The sequence below is a fragment of the Zingiber officinale genome, chromosome 6A (genome assembly GCF_018446385.1).
Source record: "Zingiber officinale cultivar Zhangliang chromosome 6A, Zo_v1.1, whole genome shotgun sequence".
Classification (NCBI taxonomy): Eukaryota; Viridiplantae; Streptophyta; class Magnoliopsida; order Zingiberales; family Zingiberaceae; genus Zingiber; species Zingiber officinale.
The window spans coordinates 75,260,858-75,286,839 of NC_055997.1; the positions used below are offsets into that span (position 1 = coordinate 75,260,858).

Here is a 25,982-nt window from a genome sequence, read left to right on the forward strand (position 1 = left end):
CTTAAAAATCTGGGAAAAAAACATAAAATTCCTTTGTTTACCTTCTAAAACGCAAAAATATCATTAGTATTATGGTCATAATTTATTTCTGATTTTTTTTTAATTCCTTTGTTTTCGAGACCTTCCAATTTAGAGGGGATTTTTAAAAAGGTATCATTTTCAAGGGTGAAACAAAATATTATGTGAATATTTATATTTATAAATCTGTTTTAAGAATCTTATCCTTTTTGAAGTCTCTCCGTCGCTGCATGGCTTCCGTGCATAGCGACTTCCTCATTTCTTCCTTCTCTGTGGAATTCTGCACTTCACCGTCTCGATTCCCTCTCAAAGCTCGTTTCTTTCCCCGCTTCCTCTTCCTCCACTTGTCGTCCCCCTTCACCCCCACCGTCGTCCACGCCTTCTCCGATCTCTCTTCCTGCGGCAACGCTCATGGAGCCCACACCGAGCATCGAGCACTTCACAGAGAACGGCCGCCCCAGGAGAAGATTCTTGTGGAGTATGCAATCCCTAAACCTAGGAAGGGTAATTTGTGGCCGAGAGGTGAAAAGGCGGAACCTTTGGCGAGAAGCGTGAGTGAAAATGGAGTCGACAGGTGGATGAAGAAGGACGGCAAGATATCCGAGGCTAGGGTTTCTGGAAAGCAGATGAAAATTAAGCTGGATTCCTGCTCCAAAACTGGTGATGTCATGGAAGCCATTGCCGTCTACGACTCCGCGGTCGGCCAAGGAATAAAATTGCAGCAGTACCACTACAATGTGCTGCTTTACCTTTGCTCTTCTGCGGCGGTTGGCATCGTTCATCCTGCTAAAAGTGGTAGTGTTAATTCTAAATCCGATCCAGATTGGCATATTGATGGAGATTTGGTTGCAGATGCAGACCAAGGAAGTAGAAGAGCTTCTGTTCCGATTCTAGTAAGCGATGACATCAGAGACTATGCTCGAACCAGAGGACTTGAGATATATGAAAAAATGTGCTTGGAGAAGATTGCCATGAGCGAAGCAGCTCTAACATCTGTGGCTCGAATAGCAATGTCCATGGACGATGGTGACATGGCCTTTGATTGTGTTAAGCGAATGAAGCTTTTGGGTATAACTGCAAGGGTGCGGTCGTATGGTCCTGCATTGTTCACCTTCTGCAACAAAGGCGACATTGATAAGGCATTCGAAGTTGAAGCTCACATGTCGGAAAATGGCATCCAACCTGAAGAACCAGAGTTGGAAGCACTTCTAAGAATTAGCATTGCGGCTCGCAGAGGTGACAAGGTGTCTGCTACACAAGCTTAGAACCAATGTGAGACAGGTCTCTGCATCCACAGCAGAGCTGATTGAGGCTTGGTTCAAGAGTTCGACTGCATCAAGACTGGGGAAAAGGAAATGGGATGTGAAAAAATTAGCAGAGGCAGTTGAGAATGGTGGAGGGGGGTGGCATGGGCTTGGTTGGCTCGGTAAAGGGAAATGGAGTGTGGCACACACATCAGTAGATCCAGATGGTGTCTGCATGTCTTGTGGTCACAAATTGGCAACCATCGATCTTGATCCAGTTGAGACAGAAAGCTTTGCCAAGTCTGTTGCATCACTGGCCAACAAGAGAGAAAGGAATTCAAATTTTCAGAAGTTTCAAGTATGATCTTCCTCCTGAAATCACTGTCCAGTAATGCGGAGAGAGTATTTAGTTCATTCATTTCAAACATGTAAAATGTTGACTATAATGTTCAGTCAATTGCAATTTTCGAAATTATGTCTAATTGTTTTCACCAGCAATTTGCATGATTTTGTTTTGTTACTAACAACTCGATTTCTGATTACAGAAATGGTTGGACTACTATGGCCCTTTTGAAGCTGTTGTAGATGCAGCAAATGTTGCTCTCTATAGTCAGAAGCGGTTCTCAGTTAATAAGGTGTGCATCAAGAAAATGTTGACAAATATACTTTGAACTTTTGCTTTTATTTAGTGTTCCTGTTGTATTAATCTTCCTCTTGAGTTTTTTTCCCCCTTTAGGTCAGTGCTGTTGTTAATGCCATACGGCAGAAACTACCTATGAAGAGATGCCCACTTATTATTGTACATAATAAACGACTCATTGGAAACAAGATGAAAGATCCTATGAACATGAAGTATTTGGAGAAATGGAAGAATGCAGATGCGCTTTATGAAACTCCTACTGGATCTAATGATGATTGGTGCGGGCTTTACTCTTTTCTTGGTTTTTTTAAAGTTCACTGTTAAAGAACATGGAATTCTATCTGATTAATACAGAATACACACTGTTTCAACATATTTAAAAGTTGTGTATGTCATGCATTAAAATAACGAATTAGAGAAAGAACAAGGGCACTGCCTGACATAACTCAGTATTGTTGGAGAAAAGCAAATTATTTCAACATATTTACTAGCACTGACATGGAGAATATGGAGTCGAAAAGTTTTCTTTCTCAATGTTTCTATCTTCTTTTAAGATATTATCCTTTCTTGAGATATTATCTGATATTCCTTAAAAGTATGTTATCATGGATAATAACATATTGTCCAGGTACTGGTTATATGCAGCTATAAAATTTAAATGTCTTATTGTGACAAATGACGAGATGAGAGACCACACATTCCAGGTCTTAGGCAATAACTTCATTCCAAGATGGAAAGAAAGACATCAGGTAAATATAAATACTCCTGAACTATTTGAATTCTGATATTCTTTAATAAATGTTATTGACATATCATGAAATCTTAAAAGGAAAAGAAACCTCAATACATGGGTTACAAGTTGTTCCTAGTTGTACATTTGCAATCGACGTTGCATAATTTTGTGGATGTGAAATCTTATATATTGTGAAATTTTCATGCATACATCCTTTTAGCCTTTTCTTTTCACTTTTCCACTCTTGTAATATGACAAGACAGGGTATGCTATTTCTTATTCAAATTTCTGATACATCTCCAAGATAACCTAGCAGGGAACTATATTATTGATAATAGAAACAATTTTAAATCTCATTGTGAAGGTGCCACTCATGACTTGCCCCTATGACAGGTGCATTTCACTTTCCATAATGGAAGTTTGGAGTTTCATATGCCACCTCCATGTTCTATTATTATTCAGGTATGCTTCAGTAACTGAGTTAATAGTTAGAAATTTTCAAGAAAAGGTAATAACAGAGTTAAAGAATCTTTAACTAGCATGTTTTATTGCTTAATTAATTGAGAAGTTGTAGGTGCATTCATTTTCAATGATGAACATTATTGAAACACAATGATGTGGTAGTATTGTCCACATCATTTGTAGGATCTGTCTTCTAATACGCTACCTATGCACACATGATATTGGAAGGTAAATATGATCTTAATATGCAAGCATCATGGGATGAAATTAAAGACTAGGATAAGGATTCAAAAGTTAAGATGTGATTGGAGTACACTCGCCTAGCAATTAAGTCATTATTTACTATGATTATGATTAAAAATGAAGGGTAGCCTTAGTGCAACGGTAAAGTTGTTGCCATGTGACCAAAAGGTCACTGGTTCGAATCTTGGAAACAACCTCTTGCAAAAAAGCAGGGTAAAGCTGCGTACAATGGATCCTTCCCCGGGACCTCGCATGACGGGAGCTTCGTGCACCGGCCTGCCTTTTTTTAATTGCGATTAAAAATAAACATTCCTAAAGATATGTAGCCATAATAGGCAAGGTTGCTTTTCTGGAACTATCAGGAAAATGAGAGAGGTCATTGGCATATTCCAATCTCAATAAAAGAAGAGCATGAGAGGAAACACTCCTGGCTATGTGTGACACGCAACAACCTACACAATGTAAAAGAAGCAACATCAAGTACTCTTAGAGGTAATATGGCTTTTTTATTATTATTCTCGACACTCAATTTTATGAATGTTTTGGTCTTTATTGCACATAGCATTAGTAATCTATTCAATGCCTGAACTTTGTCAGTTTGTGTATATATATTACTGTAGTATGATATGCATGTGTACTTATAGCTTGTTTATGATTCTTAGTTATTTATTTACTTATCAATGACAATTGATAGATTCAAACTTTTAGCCAATGGTTTTGTAAAAATTTGTAGTATAGCTCATGCTGCAGTATTGGACTATCAACAAAAAGTTGAGCCTCAAAACTATCAAGGAAAATATTGCATAAAAGCATGAAACTTGCCAAGGAATTAAAAAACTGAGTCCGTAAGATCCTGCATATTGATGTGAAAAAACGATCAATGTTAATGGTTCATTGTCTGGAGAAGTTAAGCAATTTAGCAAAGTGAGTAACAGGAATCAGGATATTGAAAGATCATGAACAAAGTAAGATCCTTTCTCTATAGAGCAAGTGAAGGATAAACCTACCCAAGTCATTAAGGTGGAATTTGATCCCAAAACCCTAAACAGCAGCAACAATATCATTAGCTAGTTGGGTTTGTGAACAAGAAATGGTTGAAATGTGTTTTTTTTTAAAATTTATTTGTGGTCCCAATGCATCAGTTGCGATGGTTCAATCTTCATTGGTAGAACTTATGCAAAGAAAGAAGGCAAATAAGATATAACCAAAAGGCCTGCTACTATGCATGGAAGATCCTGTTTTGGTCTATGAAATTCTAATTATACTTAGAGAAATTAGTTTTCAGCAACTAATGCTTGTTTTACAAATTCATATCCAACTTAGTCATCTATTGTCCTCTCAAACAGATTTGACGAGCAGTCCTGCACCATATGCTGTAGCAAAGAATCATGTCCCACACAAAGGAATCTTTAAGGAGAATACCCTTACAAAATCTCACAAATGTTTAGCTAATGGCAAAACTAAAGAACCATATGGTATATTACGCACCATTGAAGCATCTGAGAAGCTCTATGATTGTGTGATTGATTTCCAAATATAAGAAGGAAGATTCTAGGCTTAGTATTGAATGCCAGATGCAAGTCACCCTACAAAGGTATAGCCAAGTGTTTTCCATTGGTTTTATATTAATTGGCTCTGCAGTCAAGTTTTTTCCATTGGCGATATTATTTGACTCTTGATTGTGTCTGAACCTGACTTAAATCCTTGAATCCTAAATATTCGGTCAGGTTAGTTCTGATTTCAGTTCTTGTTTTTCCATGGTTTATGAATCTTCTTTGGGTTTTTAATCTTGCCAAGTTAGTTATTCAAAAACTTAGCCATTTTATAATGTGGGGAAAATACAATCAATTTTTATTTTTGCGACTCTTTGCCACTGTATAAATAATAACTATATAGTATATAATTGTTTATAACTATAGATTTATATAATTAATTTCGGTTTTATATAAAAAAAATCATCTCTAAAATCCAACCTGAAATCTAGGAAATCAATTTTTCAGATGGACTTGATTCAATTTATTATTTGAATTCGGTTCTTGACATCCCTAATCAACTCACAGAAGAACTTGGGACTATCTTCTGCTCTACAAGCATGAAGATATCCTTTTGTAGCTTTCCTGTGTTTTGTGTTCAAACTCTAATTTCTTGCAAACTCTTTGTCTCATGTATTTACTCCGATATGAGTGCGATATCCAATATCAAACACTCCAGTACAGAGGAGCTAGATATTAAAGTTTGTCTCTGATTACTGCATTGTTATATTCTTTTGTTAGATAACTTGTACTCTAAAGCAAATACATATCAAGTTAGAGGAGATGTTAGTATTCTTCATACAAATATCAATATCATGTTTGCAAGCAAATTTCCTGTAACTTGTGCTGATGCTGTGAGTTTCTTCTCTGTTGATTAAATTTTCAGAAACACAAGCATCGACGTGGAACTCTCCCCATGGATCTCATCCTCTTCTCTTTCTCCAACACCACCAGCTCATCATTTCTCTTCCTTTCCTCCATAATGGCTTTTGCTTCCTCAGCAAATTTGTCGATCCTCAGTACCTCATCACGGTATTCACTCAATGCTCTTGCTTGTCTGCGTTCCAGAATCTGGATCCCCCTACAAAATTCAGACCAAGAAGCCAACTGATGACACGACCTGATGATGATGACAATGATGGTAAAGAAAAGTAAGTAATTGCTAACCTGTTTTCGCTCCAAATGCTGTTTGGCTTTGGACTTCTTATTGCTCTCCCATTCAAGAATAGTAATCTTCATCTTTTCATACCTGCAAAGCAGTTCTGATAAACGTTTTTTTTAATTGATAATAAAGTTCTAATAACCTACCTTTTTCTTATTTTATCCAATTTAGCCATCTCCCATGCATCAACTTTTCCTTGCAATCTCATGGAATCAATTGTTCTTCCTCTAGAATCTGTAGTTTGTCTCCCTGAGATTTGCCTCCTGCTGCCTGCATGCAATCATTTAGATACTTCTCAGACAAAGTTAGTAACATTGCTGTTCAAAATCAGAGATTGGACTTTAGAATTTGTAGGCTTTAAATTTTTACAAGTTTGTTAAATTTTTAGAAGTTGTCTCAAGTTTTTCGGAAAAAAACATTATATCTTTCACAGGAATTGGCCTTGATTTTTGGTCTATAAGAAGGTTTGAGTCCTCCATATATTCTTTGATTTCATGAATTTTGTTTGCTTTGTGAGTTTCTATGTGGGATTACTTTTAGTTGTTATTTCCTCACCGGATATGGCTCTTGTTAACTAAGAATTCAGAGTTGGATCCTCGTATTATAAAAAGAAACCCAATTCAGGTGTTGTCTCACATATTATACTAAATAACTTTTTTCTACTATTCATTTGACAAATTTTTGTGTCAAAATTGTGCCAAATTCGACTTACATGCCAATTAGTTGTTAAATAGCATTTATGTAACAAAATTGCGTGTAGTGGTGAGTTTTCGCATAATTTTGATACAAGTTACCAACTGTTCTTGTGAAATAGCTTGCGAAAAAGTACTACCTGGTTGTGACCTTTCATCTGTTGCTTCCTTGCAGCTAAGCCATCTGGATATTTTGCTATATCTAGTTGCTTTGTCCATGCTATCTCCTCCTCTTGTACTTTTGTTTACAGATATTGGTTGCGTCATTGATCGGTTACTCAGCTCATTCTTGTTTTGCAACTCTTCTTCTATCAAACTAATAGCATATATATGCAGACGTCACGACCGCCATCACGAACACAATGTTAGCTTTTGCCTTGCTCATTTGTTCTCTAGATTGTTGCATTTGGAACAAGTCATCATCAGTTCAACTCTGTTCGACAAAAGAAGGTTAGTGTTTGATAATTAAGCTTGTATGAACAATGTATCATTTGACGACAAATGACGAGGGCGCAGATGAGGACGATGACAAAAGAGAAGGTGAGAGCCAATGCGTACCGTAATTGTTTGAACAGATTGTACATTAAGCTTTCATTTGCTGAATCTCCATTCATATTTGTAATGAAGAATAAGCTTCAAAATGAAGTTATGGATGAACAATTATTTAAGGGCTTGTTTCCTACAACGGAAAGACAAGCATTTGGGGGAAACATTTTTCTCATGGCCCTTCTGCTAAGAAAAATGCTTTAAGTGTAATTTCATGTTTTCCAATTTTTAAAAATATTTTTAACATTCAATTTTATAAATTCAAAATTTTATCCTCTTTCTTTCCTATCAAGGAATCATAGTCTAGATAATTTTTGGGGTGTTTTTGAAAAATGAGTGAGGGTTAGTTTTCTTAAAAACTAAATTTTAGAAAAAATTACATTTTTAAAATTACAGATATTGAATGTTAGCTACAACTCATTATTTTTAAAATAAATATTTAATTAATTTTAGATAGTGTGTATTAAATCAAAGAATGTAGGGACAAGAAAGGTATTGCCTAAGGATGTATCTATAAAGTTATTTAACGAAGAAAAGTATCAATTTATTTGTGGCAAAAAAAGAAAAAGGTTAAATCTTACATAAACATTCATTTAATGTCATAAAATTTATACATTAAACTCAACGTGTTAATTTGTATTTTCTTATTAATTTTGTATATATTATGGTTTATTTTTTAGCTCTATTTTTTTTAAGGTTGATACATGTTGTAACGAATGAACCTAGAAGATGATATGATAGTCCTAATAAGATGATGTGACGGTTAAAGTTAATGAAAGAGAATATTCCTTACTTGGTCTGGGTAGTCACCTAGCGCTAAAGTTATTGGGTCTAGTGCGATCGGACTACAGACCACTCGGGCTAAGATCGGTCGGGCCTCAAGCTGGTCGAACCTAAGGGGTTAGACCGACCGACTCTCAAGTCGATCAAACTTAAGGGGTTTAATGCTTTACTTTTGAACCGATAAGTACTACAAAAAATTAGAAAAATAGTGACGAATTATTAGCAACAAAATAGAATATCGTAGCTAAATAACGATATTTGCGACTAAATATAGTACCGACACAAACTTTTTCCTTTTTTTAAAAAATATATGTTTGTGACGAAACTAGCGGCGAATTAATTCGCCACTAAAATATTTGCAACGAAACTGTTTATTTCGTGACTAAGTATTTTTTTTAGCGACGAATTTAATGGTTTCGCCGCTAAGATGTTTGCGGCGAAAACAGTTTATTCGTCGCTAAAAAACACTTAGCAACGAATTTAATTTTTTCGCCGCTAAGATGTTTGCAGCGAAAGTGTTTTTTTCGTCGCTAAACAATACTTAGCAATGAATTTAGGAATTTCGCCGATAATATCCGTTATAAGCCCTAATTCTGCCCCGACCCTTTCTTTCTCCCGACGCGCGCGATTCTTCCTCCCTCATTCGGCGATTCCGGGATTCTTCCTCGCTCATTCCTACGCCATCCCTCCTCCGGCGAGACTCCCCCAACGTTGCACCGACCCTTTCTTCCTCCCGATGCACGTGATTCCGCGATTCTTCCTCCCTCATTTGGCGATTCCGCGATTCTTCTTCCCTCATTCCTGCGCCCTCCCTCCTCTTGCGAGACTCCCCTGATGCTGCACCGAACGCCCCGACTCTTCCTTCCTTCCGGCGAGGCAACTCTTCCCTCCTTCCTGCTCCTATTATTGTCTGTTATTGCTGTGAATTTGTGTTCTTCCACTTGAACGTGCTTCACATCAGTTCTTTCCACGAAATAGGTTCGTAATGTAGTGTTTATTATACTCGTACCTCTTTGCGTCAAAGTTTACTCTTTTTCATTCAAATCTGCACTGTTCTGCTTCTTGTTCCTTTAGTTTTTGATTTAATTCAAAAGTACATAGTAGACATGAAATATCTCGGTTCATCTGGTTTCACAGAAGGAGTACATAGTATAGAAGATAATGTTAATTTCGCAGGAGTGAGCATTAATTGAAACTCGAAACCTTCTGTTAGTTGTGTTTTCCATTTTTATTCATCTTTATGTGCTTCTGTCTAGTTTAGTTCTTTAGCCCTTGGTGATCTCTTACCTACATTTTTGCTATCCCCGTCCACTCCTCATGTTTGTGTCAAATCTTAGCTTGGTAATTAAAATTAATCTTAGCTTTGTGTTAAATCTTGCCTACCTAGTTTAGAATTGTAATATTTTTTGGTAATATAGTCATTTATAGTATAGATGATAATGTCTAGTTTAGTTCTTTATAGTATAGATGATAATGATAATGATAGATGATAATATAGTCATTTTAGGCCACATGTGTAGAAAATTTCTTAGTCATCCAGCCTATTTTTAGATGATAATGATAATTTTTTATTTTAATACTTAGATGATAATTTTAGGTTTCTTTTGATGCTATTAATTAATTTTTGGATTATTTTATTGAATAATATGATTTTTTTTATATTATTAATCAGGTTATAAATATGGATAAAAGTTGGATAATGATTGAGAATCGGATTGAGCCTGAATATATAAATGGACTAAATCAATTTTTAAAGGTAACAGAGAATTATATGATAAGTTTGAATTTATCTAAAATTCATTGCTCATGTTGAAAGTGGGACAATTTGTTTAAATATGAGTTGGATTATATTAGAGGACATCTTTATAGGTGGAGATTTGATAAATTATACAAAGTTGGAAACTTTCACGGAGAAGCTACTACATCATCTATTAATATAAATATTGTCAATGAAGAGGAACATGATCAAGAAGATGATTTTGAAGATATGATTACTGATTTAAGAAATGCAAAAAATATCAATACCAGTGGACCTCAATTAGATGATATTAATGTAGATGATATTAGAGGAAGTTATACCTCAATGTTTGAAGAAGCACAAAAAGAGTTGTATCACACTTGTATTAATTTTTCTGCATTCAGTTTTTTTGTCAAGTTAATGCATGTTAATGTGTTAAATGGGTGGAGCAATAAATCTTTTGATATGTTACTTCAGTTATTGCAAGAGGCATTTCCAAAACCGAATGTGATTCCAAACTCTCATTATGAAGCAAAAAAAATGTTAAAAGAGTTAGGATTGACATATGAGAAGATACATGCATGTAAGAATGATTGTATATTATTTTGGGGTGAGCACGAGAATAAAGATATATGTCCAGTGTGCAAGGAGCCCAGATACAAGTATGATGGGATGAATAAGAAAAAGAATGCTCAAAAAATTCTTCGATATTTTCCTTTGAAGGTCAGACTTAAGCGGTTGTTTATTGCCAAACATACAGCAAAAGATATAAGATGACATAAAGAAAAATGGGTTGAAATAGATGGTGTATTAAGGCATTCAACAGATAGTGAATCATGGAATGAATTTGACACATCACACGAAGTATTCACTTAGGGTTGGCTATTGATGGTTTTAATCCATTTGGAAACATGTCAAATGCTTATAGTATGTGGCCTGTTATACTTGTAAATTATAATTTACCACCATGGGAAATGATGAAGCCATCATATTTGATAATGTCTCTTTTAATTATTGGTCCTAAATCACCTGAGAAAGAGATAGATGTGTACTTATGGCCTTTGATCAACGAACTGAAGAAGCTATGGGATGATGGGGTGGAAACATATGATGCATCGACTGAACAAGTATTTCAATTACATGTTGCTGTGATATGGACCATTCATGACTTTCCAGCATATGGAACAGTGTCTGGATGGAGCACAAAGGGTTATAAAGCATGTCCAGTATGTCTTGATGAAACTAAATCCCAAAGATTACGGAGTAAAATATATTATACATGTCACCGTCGATTCTTGAATGTGCAACACCCATGGCGTAGAAATAAGAATTTCAATGGAAAGGTTGAACAAGAAGGACCACCACGAAGACTTAATGGTTATGAGATTTTAGCACAGTTAAATGCATTACCCCAAGTAACATTCAGTAAGGATCCTACATTAAGTAAAAAAGCGGCAGCGTTCTTTGGATGAAACCAATTGGGTAAAAAAGTCTATATTTTTTGAGTTAAAGTATTGGTCAGATTTAAAGTTGAGACACAATTGAGATGTGATGCACATAGAAAAAAACATCTGCGACGCTTTAGTTGGCACATTATTTAATATAGATGAAAAGTCAAAGGATACATTTAAAGCAAGGTTAGACTTGTAGGATATGAGAATTAGAAGTGAATTGCATTTAAAGAAAGTTGGAAACAAATTTAGTAACTATATGCAAGTTACACATTGACATTAGAAGAAAGATGTGAATTTTGTCAATTTTTAAAATCCGTGAAGTTTCCTGATGGATATGCTACTAATATATCTAGAAATGTGAATGCAAATGATGGAAAGTTACATGGACTAAAATCACATGATTGTCATGTTTTGTTGCAAAGAATACTTACAGTGGCCGTACGAAAATTCTTTTCAAAAGATATATGCGACACACTAATTGAGTTATCTGATTTTTTCAAAAAGCTAACTACAAGATCTTTACACTTAGCGGACTTATGTAAAATGGAGGAGGAAATAATCTTCATATTATGTAAGATGGAACAAATATTTCCTCCAGCATTTTTTGACATTATGGTTCATTTGGCAATTCATTTACCTTGTGAAGCCATGTGAGCTAGACCTGTTTCTTCACGATGGATGTATCCTTTTGAACGATATTTGGGCAGACTAAAAAAGTATGTTCGTAATAAAGCAAGGCCTGAAGGATCTATTGCAGAAGGTGTTGGGTTTTTCGGGCCGCGAAAATCGCGTTTTCGCGTCGCGAAAACCCCGAATCACCCTAGCCAACGGATCTCGTGCGAAGAAAAGATTTCAAAAACAAAATTACGAGTACGAGTTTCTACTTAGATCTACTCCTAGATCTACATGAAAAGAGTTATACCTTCGGCGCGTGCCTTTTGCGTATCCCGCTCGTTCAAAATGCCGGATCTCAAGAGTATCAAGATAGATACTCCTCTAGAAGTATCCACACGGACTCGTAGGTGGAGAAAAACACACAAAGAGGTGTGCTAGCACCTATGTGTGGTTCGGCCAAGTTGAGGAGGAGAGGGAGAGGAAGAGAGCTCCAAGAGGAAGAAGAAGGAATAATGCACTTGAATGAGGAAAATCAATTCCATTCCCATTCAAAAGTGGTCGGCCAATTCAAAGTGTAACTCCCAAAAATTGCATTAAGTGCAATTAATGTGAAGCTATTAAAGAAAATGGCTTTGTAACTTCCATGAGGTGGCACCCATGATGATGTGGAGTAACATCATTGGTCCACATCAATGCCAACTCACCAATGAGGTGGCATAAAGTCAAGTCAAACTTGACTTTTAATCTTCCTCTCAAGTCAAGTCAAACTTGACCAAATCTCTTCCATGGTTGATCTAATCTAACCATTTGATTCAAGCCAACTTAATATAATGAATCTAATTCATTAAATTAAGTTAATTTAATGAGTCATAATCTAAATTAGACTCATTGAATACATGAATCCACTTGAGTCCAACTCAAGTTAGCCCAATTAAGATTACTCTTAATCCAATTTGATTCATCAAATGAATCTAATCCTCTTGGTTCATCATATGAACCTAATCTCCATCTAATTGTCCTTAGTGTGTGACCCTATAGGTTCTTGTAACGTTGGCAATGCCCCTAAACCCATTTAGGAACATAAGTAATGAGCGGTATCTAGCAACACATCATTACTACCCAATGTTACAAGAATGTTGAGATCCAACATCACCTTGTGACTACTAATTGTGACTCCTCACAATATATGACAAGTGTCCTTCTATCCTAGACATCTAGATTGATCAATGTGAGGCATAGACCGTGTCATCCTCTGATCAATCTAAATCTTGAACTCCAAGTAGACTCACTAAATCAAATGAGCTCAATATCTTATATTGACTCATTTGGGCATGACCATGCACTTCGTGGTCTCACTCTATCAAGAATATCGATGTCACTCCCATCATATAGGAGGGATAGATCTCATCTACATCACTCACATCCCTCTGCATAATTCATTACATACCCAGTAATCGCCTTTATAGTCCACCCAGTTACGGGTGACGTTTGACGAAACCAAAGTACATAACTCCTTATGTAGGGATCCATGGTGACTTCAGGTCTAAGGACTAGTAGTCATACTAATAGCCACATGAGAAAGTATATGACACTCATATAACGATCCATGATACTTTCTCATGGCGGGTCATTCAGTATACATTCTCTAATGTATACCCATGTGTCAACTTGATATCTCTATATCCATGACTTGTGAGATCAAGTCATCGAGTTGACCTACATGTTAGTCTTATTGCATTAACATTGTCCCTAAATGTTAATACTCGACTAGGAATGATTAAGAGTAGTGTTCCCTATATCATCTCACTATCGGTTCAACTAACCGATTGATATAGGTGATAACCGTCTACTCAAGGACATTATTATACTTAGTTTATTTGGCACCAATACAAGTAAGTATAATAACCAAAATCCAAATGCCTTTATTTATATAGAATATGATACAATAAGTCCAAAATACAATCATCAAATGATTGGCTCTAGGGCTCTAGCTAACAGAAGGGTATATTGTAAATGAGGCATTGACTTTCAGTTCCTTATATATGAGTCAAATTGAGACAAGATTTAGTAGGCTAGAACGAAACCAAGATGTTCAACCAGTAACATGCAATTTAAGTGTTTTCTCACAACAAACAAGAGTATTTGGCAATCCACATAATCTAAAATTGCCTTTGACTTTGTATAAGAAAGCACATTGGTATATTCTCAACAATTGTAAGGAAGTTGACCAATATAGGAAGTAAGTTTTTATCTTATGTAATTTTATTGTTTATATTTCATTATACAATTGTAAAATAATTATTTGTTTCTGCAGTGAACATCTATAACTTCTATCACATAAAGTTTATTCAAATCAACTTCTCCAATACCACGAGCAAGATTTTCCACAATGGTTTAGGGATAGAATGATAAAGTTAAAGAATTTAACAAATTCAGAAATCACAAACGAGTTATATTATTTAGCAATGAGACCTGATGTTGAAGTTCAACTATATGATGCATGTATTGTAAATGGTATTCGATACCATACAAAATCTCATGATGTTCGCAGAACTACTCAGAATAGCGGGGTTAGCGTACCATCATCCGATGATGGTGACAATTTAGATTTTTTTGGAGTGTTGAAGGATGTTGTTCAACTATTTTACTCTTTCAGATATAAAGTACAATTATTTTGGTGTGAATGGTTCCAATGTAATCCGAAAAAAAAAATCAATAGTTGAAGAGTTTGGTCTGTTATCTATTGACACTTCTAAAACATGGTACGTTGATGTCCCATTCATTTTGGCCAACCAAGCAAACCAAGTTTATTATTTAAATGATATAAAGCGTGGAGGCCATTGGAAGGTAGTGCAAAAGGTTCAACACCGAGAAATATATGAAGTAACTAAAGTTGATGAAGTATCAGAAGAAATTGAATCCGAAAATAATTTCAATATTGAGACTAACCAAGATAATTCTTGTAATGAAGCAACTTTAGTAGTTGGTGAAGAATTAGAGATATCCCAACTTTGTAGATTAGATGTTGAGCATCAACATATAAATATGCCAAATGCACAAGTGGAGCTAGTTAGGGATGCTCAAAGTTTTCTTAACGATGAGGATGAAGATATTGAAATTGATAGTATTAGTGACACAGATGATCAATTATCTCTTTCAGATGATAGTGGTGATTAATTTTTATGAACATGGTAAATATGCTTTCCTTTATTTTTAATTCATTACTTGTAGATATCTATATATGTTGATACATATTTGTTGATCTATATATGATGAATATGTGATAGCCATGCCGCCTAAGAGGATTGAACATTTACCAGTTTTGGAGACACCTGTAGATGATAGTTCTTCCAGTGGTTAGTTGTTTTGTATTTAATTTAGAAAAATTTTATTTAGATATTTCATCTGTTGATTGTTAACATTATTGCATTTACAGGCCGACCGCTATGTAGGGAGACACGTGGCACACATTTTGATCGGCTGCGACGTCAGATCAGTGATCGGGGTAGATTGCCTGTTACTTTCCGTCAGAGTGATGGACATTCCATTGGCCCTAATGCAGCTTCATTTATGACCGAGTTAGGCCTCTCAGTAAAGAAGTTTGCTCCCTTACAAGTTAAGAGTTGAAAGCACATTCCCGTTGAGAATAAAAGGATGATATATGATCGAATATCAATAAGTAAAGTAATTCAACATATTTATAACCACTCCTTTATTACTAACCATGTGCAAAATAAATGTATTTTTTTAGTCTGGTTTTGATATAAGTTTTCAGGAGGGTTCATCGTCGGTCATGAAGGAGACCGACCGATTGATGAGTGCACGATATAGAGACAATAGATCTAAAATGCATAACTATTATAAGAAGCTATCGTACCTTCCTCCTGTTGAGCGCCGACAACATATTCCGATTGAGTTCTGTAAGACTCAAGATGATTGGGACTATATGTGTGCTCTGTTTGAATCTGAGGCATTTCAGGTAACTCATTCTATAACAAATGTCTTATTTATATAAAAATTTAATTATTTGTTCTATAACTTTTGTTTTGTTTATACAAAATCTGTGTTGTAGAAACAATTTGCAATAAATGTTGAAAATCGAGGGAAACTCCCATATAACCATCGCGGAGGTTCTATATTATTCATCCAGTATAATTACAATAGTGTAAGTGTTAATTTTATAGTTATCTTATATTGTTTGTTGATTAAAATATTAACACATTATTTTTTTTAGACCGATCAGTTACAAAGAAAAGATCGGATTACTGTCTTTAATGAAACTCATTACAGCTCGAAGAAAGGGTGGATCGGGGACACGACAAAAACTGTATATGTATATTATGACCTTATTTAGTAAATTTATTCTTAACTGTGCATAATTATTTTTTACAATATTTTTAACATGTTTGTTTTTTCCAGGATGATATGGCGAGACTACGTGATGAGTACATTCTATCACAAAATCCAGAACATGGCATCGATGTAGTCCAAATTATAGATACAGTTTGTGATCAGGTTCGTGAGAATATTATTTAATAACATGCTCAAATTTTCATTTTTCAAAATATATATGACATGTCTCGATAGAAGAGTTGAGAATAAGCTAGTGAATTTAATTAGACAAATTAACACATGGAGATACATATATATGCTAAAAAGCATCACAGATAAGGATGATTTGGGATGCCAATTCACTAAAAATTTGTGCATTATGACTGGACTAGGGTAAGTCTCAATGTAAGAGTGTCTCAATGTATAATCCAAATCCAAAGGATTGTCTCAATGTGTCTCAATGTATGCCAACTATAACAACAGGTTTTAGCCAAATCCAAAAATATGCCAAGTTTGTAAGAGTGTTTCAATGTATAATCGTTGTTCATGTTTTTCTAAAGGCCAAAACATAAAGCAAATGTAAAGGCCTAAAATACTAAAGTGTTTATTCAAAAGCAAGATTTCATGAACCATATGGTCTGGATACATATGTTATAAATCTTCATATGCTCAATATATCATCATATCATATGTTTTATTATCTTCACAATTTTATATTAGGTCCTCGGCACTCGGTCTGGATACATCAGAGGACTTGGAAGTGGGTCAAAGCCAGTTAGGTCCACTTCTTCAGATGTCACATCCTCATCCATATCAACTAATGTTGCATTGCGTGAAAGACTTGAATCGACCCAAGATGAGTTAGCGAACACCAAAATTTAGCTAGCAAACACCCAAGAAGAGTTAGCATCAATTAAATCAAGACAAGATATGTTTGAACAAATATTTAACCGATTGGCACCTGGAGTATTAGATTCCTTTATCCATGATTCATCTTTAGCTCCACCTCCTCCTCCTTCGTCTTAGGCTTTGATGTTGTGCACTTTTGGATTGAAACATGATGGTATGGACTTGTTTTAAACTGGTTTGGATTTTTGGTTGTGAACTTGGTTGGATTGTTGGTTGTGAACATGGTTTGAACTTAGTTTGCGAATGTTGTGATTATATTTGTGTTAAAGTATGAGCTAATTGTTAGAGTTTTTGTGAATTTGTTGTTATAGTTGTGATGATTGTGAGAGTGTTTGTGAATCTGTTTGCTGTTATACAGAATACGAACTATTTTTTTTAAAACCACTGTTAATTCGTCGCTAACCGATGATATTAGCGACGAATTAAGATAAATTCGTCGCTAACATTAGCGACGAATTATAAATAATTCGTCGCTAAGTTGTCTACTTATCACAACTTATCATAACTTGTGCGACGAACTTCGATTAATTAGCGACGTCAAAATCATAGCAAAGAAGGGAATATGTTAGCGACGAAAAATATAAAATCATCGTTAACATTATAGCAACGATACTATTGAAATCGTTGTGAAATATTTTACGGTGAATTAATTTATTTTAGCGATGAGTATTGTAACATCGCTAAGATGTTAGCGACAATTTTATATTTTTCGTCGCTAAGATAGATTTATGACGGTGATTCTAGCGACGAAATTTTATCGTCTCGAATATTTTTTAGCGACAATAAAGTATTATTAGCGACGATTAAAATTGTTGCAAAGTATCTAATTTCTTGTAGTGAAGATAATACGTATGGTCATTCAATAGCTGAGGATAGATCAATCGGAATGTCTGATTCATCTCATAATCGGCTAGTCATACAGCCGGGCGAGGGAAGGGTCAAACTCCTTACTCTGTACAAACCTCTCTATACATCCCGATCGAGCATATTACTAATTGTCCCTATTGGTTTCTGCACGACAATACGTCGTATCCAGTCGATAATAAAATCAGATGGGTGTATAGAGTTCTATGCCCACCCCTTATATGAACAAAGGTAAGATAGTTTCCATTACAAATTTGACCAAAATTTCAAGTACATTTTTACCTCCAAATTATTATACACCCAACATGCACACAGATGAATTTCCAAAGCACCTAGAACATAACTAAGCAGCTTAATGTGAGGACAGACATAAAGACAGACGACTTTTATAGGCTAGCTGGGATATACTCAGACAGTAATATGCATGAGTAGAGAATCCTAACAACTTATCATAGAATATTTTGTTGAAACCTTTTTCAAGGATTATTGTGTCTTCTATCAGCCGACCACTTATGACAGCATATTATTTTAACAACCTCAGTAAAGACATAAGCTATAAATGACAAAAGAGACATATGTATGGGTGAACGGAAGATACTTCGGACAATTATTGCATATTGTCCAAATTATATATTTTCCTTTATCTAACAACCTCTGACATAGTTTGCCACCTTATGATTGTGAAAATTATAAGAGATGGTATATAAAGGGGCTTCTTCGTTGACAGGATACATTCTCTGAACATCTGAACTCTACTCTCAAACGTATATTCCTTACTGTTCTTCATTCACCCATCCGGACTGATACTAACTTAAGCGTCAGAGGGCTTTCGTCAGGGACTCTTCCTAGTTTCTAGACATTGATATTTTGTTAGCTTATTTCTATATGCACAGAATTAAAAAGGAACCTCTCCGTAGAATAAAGAATCTTCTCTAAATCAACTATTGATCTATCATATCTAGCATGTCATCTTTATCATTTTTAGAGGCGATCAAAGACTATTATATTTTGTCATTTATTGTCTGGTGTCCTAAAATATACCTTTAAGAAATAAATTTATCAAAATTATCAATAAAATTTTAATTAAAAATATATGAACATTTATATTATATTATATATTTATTAAAGACTTATAGAATTAAAATATAAAGCTAATATATTAGTTGCTAATTATAATTCAATATATCTTATTTATTTGATATGTGAGATATCACTATAATCTTTTAAAATTATTATTATAATATATAAATATAAATTGTTCAATATATTTTTTTTAGAAAAAATAATTACGTGATATTAAAATTTGTGACAATAACATTAAGTAAAACGAGTATTTAATTTTTTGATTAATTAATTTTCCACTGGATGAAGTGACTTGAAGTCTCCACTAAATGGGCCGTGGCCCAATAAAATCCAAAGCAAAAGCTGTGTGCGAAGCCGAGGAATCCCACCGCCCGTGACTTCCCCTGCTCCGCCGAACGACTGCGTCGACTCATCGCCGGAGTGCCCGCCGATCCCGCGGCCTCCGCGATGGCCCCATCCGTTTCTGAGCGACCACGTTGCGGAGATTCTCCTCCTTTCTTTACCTCAGCGCACTCCCTCGCCGCCAGCGTCCTCTCCCTCCTCCCCTTCTCCCCCTTCAACGCTACCCCGGCAGCGAAGGCAGCGACGGCCCCCGTTTCGTGTCGGACGAACGGATCTCGCTCCATGACCTTGCCCTTTCTCCTCCCGGCTTCCGGATCTTCTTCTCACGGAACCATGAACCAGGGGACAACGTCGCCGTCGGGCTCGGCTATTAGGAGCTTTGCTTCCGGGGTGAGGATTGAGGGGTTGGTGTCGAGCTCCAAGGGTGGAGGCGGGCCGGCTTTCGTGGGACAGGTCTTTAGCATGCTTGATCCCTCCGGCAATGGCCTCATGGCGGTCACCACTCGGTTCGACATCCCTTTCCTCACAAACAGGTCAAACACTTTCCCTTTCCTCTATCCCTTCACGACTTTGGGATTTATGGTCAGGAAGCAATTTTGATCCTCGAAGTCATTTTTACCAATTATCATCGAACAATTCTACTCTTTTGGTGATAAAATAATGGTATATATTTAATTCATGAAAGAATAATTCTACTTTTCGCACTATCATGAAGGAAAAATGTGTCATCATTTGGTATATTTTAATCGTCATGTCAATTATCATTTTCTGTGCAGAGCTCCTGCGTGGATCAAAAAAATGCTAGAGTCGATTACTGGCTCAGATAAAAAAGGTCCCGTTTTCCGATTTTTCATGGATTTAGGTGATGCAGGTAAGGGAAGAAACTGGAACAAGTGACTAAAAGTATGCACATGCCGATATTCTCCTCCACCGTTTGAAGGACCATCTGACGTACTTCTCTCTTTTTTCTAGTTTCGTATGTTAAACACCTCAATGTTCCAACTGGTATGGTGGGTGCTTGCCGCCTTGATGTAGCATATGAGCATTTCAAGGTATGTTCTACTAAATCAAAATACATAGATACTGAAATTTTCTCTTTATGATTCCATTCCTAGAGTAGGCTAAGACTGTCCCGTGACTGATCATTGAGCCAGTAGAATAATTGTGCTGTAAGTGCTATTGACAGAAAACCTACGTTTAACCTTGGTTTATGAAGGTGAGGATTTCAATTAATTCATAAAATCAGCTTCACACTTTTGCCTCTGTGATGCACAAGTCTAAACCTTTATTAGTTTTTGTTATTTTCATTGTATTCTGAATTGGTTCAAATGTACCATTTTACATAATTCTGCTGATACAAATGTTGTCTGCATATCTTACTTGCTTGCTGACATTTGAATCTAAGTCCATGTTTATATACAGTAGACAGGATGCACATTCTACTAAATCTGAATTAGCTGTATCGAATCTGAATTCAGATCTATTCATTTTCAGAACTGGATTAACTGGTGCTACCTATTTCTCATTTAATGCAATAGTTATTATATTATAAGCTGAAAAATGTTGTTGGTTGTATTTAATCCCCCTCAGAACTCTGGCCTAAATTGTTTATATATTCTTCAGTCTTATGTTAATCATTGAGTGTTTAGTATTTCTGTCAGATTTAACTGCAAATAGCTGCTCTTTGATGAAATTTGGAGCTGCATTGATGTGAAAATCATTTTTAATTGTATATAGCATACACATCATGCCTTTACTCTGACCTACTTCAGAATACAATTCTTTTGTCATATATTCTAATTTTGTTTTCCTATTCTACTATTTGAGATGTTATTTTGTTTTTTTTTTTATTTGTATTTGAGGTTTTAGCATCCATTTGCAGGAAAAACCACATATGTTCCAGTTTGTTCCTAACCAGAAACAGGTAACAGATATATTTATTTATTTTTCTTAAAGATTATGCATAATCAGTTAGCAATCTGCGTTTTTCTCAGGTAAAGGCAGCTAATGAGCTGCTTAAGCAAATTCCTAGAAAACATGGCAGAAGAAAGGTTGATGGCGTTCCTGTTTTTACAGCCCATAATTTAAATATTGCTATAGCAACAAATGATGGACTAAAGTGGTAAGAAGCACATAGAGCTTGTTGAGATTGTGATTAGTCATATTTTCAATTTTTTTTGTTTTAGCTTAATTCTATTCTTTCATTTTAAAAGCCAATTTTACATTAGATTAGTGAATTGCTACATAAGCTTACAGCAGCATAATCTGCTTCCTAATTTTTTTAGCATGTACGGAGATTTGCTTAATATTCTAGTTTAAGATATTCCAGTATGCTTAAATCTGATTCTGGCCCAGTAATCCTCTCGATAATTGGCAATTAGGGAAACAAAGTAAGGGCTTTAATACCTATTGGTTAATAATTGATTTTGTTACCAAATATATCCTCTCTATTTTATTGAAGCAATATATGTATTCAATCATAATCATCATTCTTATTGAGAATAATGACACCGAGTAACATAGATTGGCAGTTGTTTCTTGTATTATGTAATTCTACTTTGAGTCCAGCTCGTGCAATTGTAGCTTTACATGACTCATGTTTACTAAATGCACTTAAATTATTTACTCTTGTTAAGATTTGTGAGGTTCTCCTTTCTGCAGATGATAAGTGTGTCTTTACTCTATTGACTGTTATTACACCATAAGCCATAAGCTTAGACATGGATTAGAATATTACATAATTGGAATACTAAACAATCCTTTGGTTTTTGGAGCTTCACTAGGTTATAGCTCACCTGATCTTATTCTAGTTGGCTTAACTGGATATGTTCATGGAAACTTCTTTGTAAGGGAAAAAGAAATGGTTGGTTAGGAATCTATAATAAAAGGTAACTCTTGAACTTGTTCAATAATCGTGCTACTGCTTCACAAACTCTGATGACAGATCTATGAACCTTATGTGTCAATGTTAATTCGTTTCAGGTGTCACCTAGGTTTATTGACTTCCACATATTTTTCTTACTGTTAACATTTTCTTCTACATGGATTCAATATCTGATTTGACTCTGCGTGCTCATAATTCCAGGTACATCCCATATTTTTTCGACAAAAATTTACTAGATAATATTCTTGAAGCTTCAATTGATCAACACTTCCATACTATGATCCAAAATCGCCACAAGAAACGACGCCGAGATGCTGTTGATGATAATTTGACAGCAGATGCAATTGAGGAATACAGTGATAGCTTATTTGAGCCTCCAGAGGTGCTTCCGTTGTTGATTAATTTGTATTTATTTAAATAAGGAACTCTTGAATTGATGCTCAAATATATGAAATCTGTACCTTTCCTTTTATAGGTTCAAGAAATGATGGATGAAATGGGGCAATATGGAATACCACTAAGTGTCATATCAAAAGCTGCGGAGATTCAACTTCTTGATGTTGTTGATAAAGTGCTTTTAGGAAACAGGTGGTTGAGGAAAGCCACTGGTATTCAGCCAAAGTTCCCTTACTTGGTGGACTCATTTGAAGAAAGGTTTGTAGATTTGGTATTTAGTATTTAAACAACATATAAGACATCAATGCCATGAAAGTTTAAGGCACAATTATTTTCATTTGAAATGGTAATTTATGTCCTTTACCAAAATAAGTTTTACTAAATGAAAACAACAGACATTAGACCATCTCCCTATCCTTGTTTTGTAGCTCGGTTACAGTTTTTGTTTCTATATTCCGTCATCAATTGGTTTAATCATTTGTGTATGAAACAGTAAATTCATTATACTTTTGTACAGATAGCTAGTGGATCACATTTTGAGACAATTTAATTTTTAAATTGAAGGACAAGAAATATGTTTATGCTGATTTATGGTAAAATTTTACAGCTACCAATTTTCCTGAGATTTCCCAACTGACTTACCGTGTTTGCTGGAGTTGACTTTTTCCATATTATTGGTTTTTTATTATTTGATTTTAGTCATAAGGTTGAGATTTTCCAACTCATCAGATGGTGGATGAAGATTAATGAGTCAATTGTCGATGAGCATTAGTTTTTGAGTTCCAACCATGGTTTAAAAAACTGTTTCCTGCCCTGCAAAATGGACAACTTTCTGTTCTGCCCACAGACCGAAATCGGCAACGACACTCCAGAGGTTTCGAGGCCCACGGCTGGCCTCAGAGGCATCGCATGAGCCCCGCACTGGCGGAGGTGTTGCGTGAGCCCCATGGTGGCAGAGGACTTGTCGCGCTAGCCTTGTGGCCGCGGTGGACTTGTCGCACAAGCCCCTCAGCCGTGGCGCCGCGAGCGGCGGTCGCCCGAGCCCCGCGGCGGTCGCCCGAGCCCCGCGGCGGTCGCCCGAGCCCCGCGGCGGTCGCCCGAGCCCCGCGGCGGTCGCCCGAGCCCCGCGGCGGTCGCCCGAGCCCCGCGGCGGTCGCCTGAACCCCGCAACTGCGATGGACTCATCGTGCGAGCCTCGCAGCTGTGGCAGACTCGTCTCGCGAGCGCAACTGTTCAAATAGTAAAATTATATATATTTCATTTTTGTATTTTAAATATTTAGATTAGTTTTTATTCTTAATTAATATATTTTATATTTAAAAAAATATCAAAATCATATCGGCACGATACGAAATCGAAATTGTATCATTCCGGTCCAGAACCAAAATTTCAATATAGGTCGAGTATTTAAACCTTGGTTCTAACAAGGATTGCTTTTATTCATCAAGCATTGATTTTGGTTGTGTGTCAAGTTGTTCAGGAATGCTTGTGGTTTAATTGACAATTCAGCCAGGCGATGTAAATTATTCGTAGGCTAACCGTTATGCCATCTAGATGGATAGTAGTGGTTCTTGATCTGCTCTTAGTTTCCTAACAAATGATTATGTGGTATCCTAAGTGGGAGTTGTTTTCATTATTCTGTCAATTTTTTTATACATTATGTTGCACCCAAATGTGGAATTGTTTTTAATACAATTTTTAGGTATGCTTAATGATGATGTTGATAGAGAAATGAAGTAGCCCCGTGTTCCTGTTTTAACACTAATTATGTGGTTTTTTTATATCTATACTAGTGTTGAAATGTTCGGTACAAAAGGTAATGGTGAATTTAATGTGATTATTTTAGTCGCCTGAAAACTCTCATGCTGATTCATGAGATTTTTGTGGATTTTAATTGTCTTCTTTTAGGACTAATTTAACTTGGGAAAACAAATTGCTGGGTTGAAACTCTGATTAGTTATAACTTAGGCTACCTACGAACTCTTCTTTGTTACATTCATCTGATCTTGGTAATTCTCATATTTACATCTAGAGTTCTTGGTGATCTTAGCTACTATACCGCAGCATATATTAATTTTTAATTTTTATGACTGTTTATATTTTCAGGAGTGCCACTTCATCTGCTAGGTCCTCTAAGCGGATTGAAGGTTCTGATAAGAAGCAACCTGACCGGCAGTTTGGTGCTCCAGATCCTGTTTTACATAATGATCCTGGTTTACATAATGACCTACAAGGAGGAACGCATGATCAATCGTCAAATCAAAGTAATTTTAAATTTCCATTCCATGGATTGTTTCAAAATCCCTGGACAAGACAACATCAGGAACAGAAAAATCTCGATGAGCATGTGAACTTGAATCCAAGGTTAGACATTGTTCTTGTTTCTTTTCTGCGTTTTTGGTCCCCATCTTTGTCAAATCTTTGATCATGAATTCAACTCTGCCTAGGTCGGAAATGGATGCTACGAGCAAACCACCACAGAATCCCCTTCTTCCAAAGATCACAATGGTCGGCATTTCCATGTCTGAAGGGCACATGGACAGAACGCACTTGAAGAAGACTATGGAAGACCTAACAAATGAGCTGGAGCAAGCGAGCAATCAGTCCAAACCCGTGGAGGAGATGGACCCCCTTTTCATCGCTAATGTGGGTGATTACTCTAGCCTTACAAGGCTGAACTCATCCTGATCCACCAACAAAAGCAACCTTCTTCAATCCTCGCAATGCTTCATCCTTTGTATATAATTTCATCGACGGGATTCTTTCATATGGCACAGCCATATCGCAAGGCAAGATTCTAAACTGATCCTATCCCATTCTCTCAACTATGGATTTGGTTTAAGTCCTATTTATCTCTGATACCCGGATAACATATTTACCTGTCACTTAAGGTCTCACATTGGCACCAACCAACTTACATTACTTCGAAGTATTCTGTACCGATGGATCTCCGGGCGGCCCATCTCAAGAATTATGATACTTTTGCCCATTAGTGCCGTTCTTCCAGAATCTGAGCCTTTGGAAGTAATCTTTTTTTGTTACTTCACACCCATAAATTGTGTTGTAATGTTTTTGTTTCCAAGGTGACTTATTCTTCACAGTAGGGTTATGCTCTTGCTTGTTATTCAGCGTCTCAAATGCCTGCGTTTGCTTATTCTTTCAGGTGAATATTTTTATAAAAAGTTTTTATTATAATTTATAGTATGCTTGTATATTCTTTTAATTGTATTATTATTATTATTTGCCGTAGAACTTCTCTAACCTTTGAATTGAGCTCTAGCGAGACATCAAGACATGAGCTAAGACAATG

General features: G+C 35.9%; 2 protein-coding genes and 1 pseudogene across 3 annotated transcripts; 2 read left to right on the forward strand and 1 right to left on the reverse strand.

Annotated features, from left to right (window-relative positions):
- Positions 1–230: 230 nt before the first annotated feature.
- LOC121996586 lies at positions 231–7,394 on the forward strand (annotated as a pseudogene).
- LOC121994943 (remorin 1.4-like) lies at positions 5,755–6,993 on the reverse strand. Its single transcript, XM_042548818.1, has 4 exons — positions 6,867–6,993; positions 6,181–6,304; positions 6,040–6,121; positions 5,755–5,943 (listed from the first exon to the last, which is right to left on the reverse strand). The coding sequence occupies exons 1-4, from the start codon at positions 6,991–6,993 to the stop codon at positions 5,755–5,757; spliced, it is 522 nt and encodes a 173-aa protein (XP_042404752.1).
- An 11,997-nt stretch (positions 7,395–19,391) lies between the features above and the next one.
- On the forward strand, positions 19,392–25,896 carry LOC121996591. 2 transcript variants are annotated; one of them, XR_006116122.1, is made up of 10 exons: positions 19,392–19,925; positions 20,169–20,263; positions 20,365–20,444; positions 21,275–21,316; positions 21,387–21,514; positions 22,478–22,658; positions 22,752–22,930; positions 24,779–25,036; positions 25,120–25,461; positions 25,564–25,796. XR_006116122.1 is itself a non-coding variant. In XM_042550603.1 (9 exons), the coding sequence occupies exons 1-9, from the start codon at positions 19,498–19,500 to the stop codon at positions 25,358–25,360; spliced, it is 1,632 nt and encodes a 543-aa protein (XP_042406537.1). In that variant the 5' UTR covers positions 19,392–19,497; the 3' UTR covers positions 25,361–25,896. The 2 variants fall into 2 exon arrangements, 1 of the variants encoding a protein (XP_042406537.1); XM_042550603.1 differs by having other exon boundaries at positions 25,120–25,896.
- Positions 25,897–25,982: the final 86 nt, after the last annotated feature.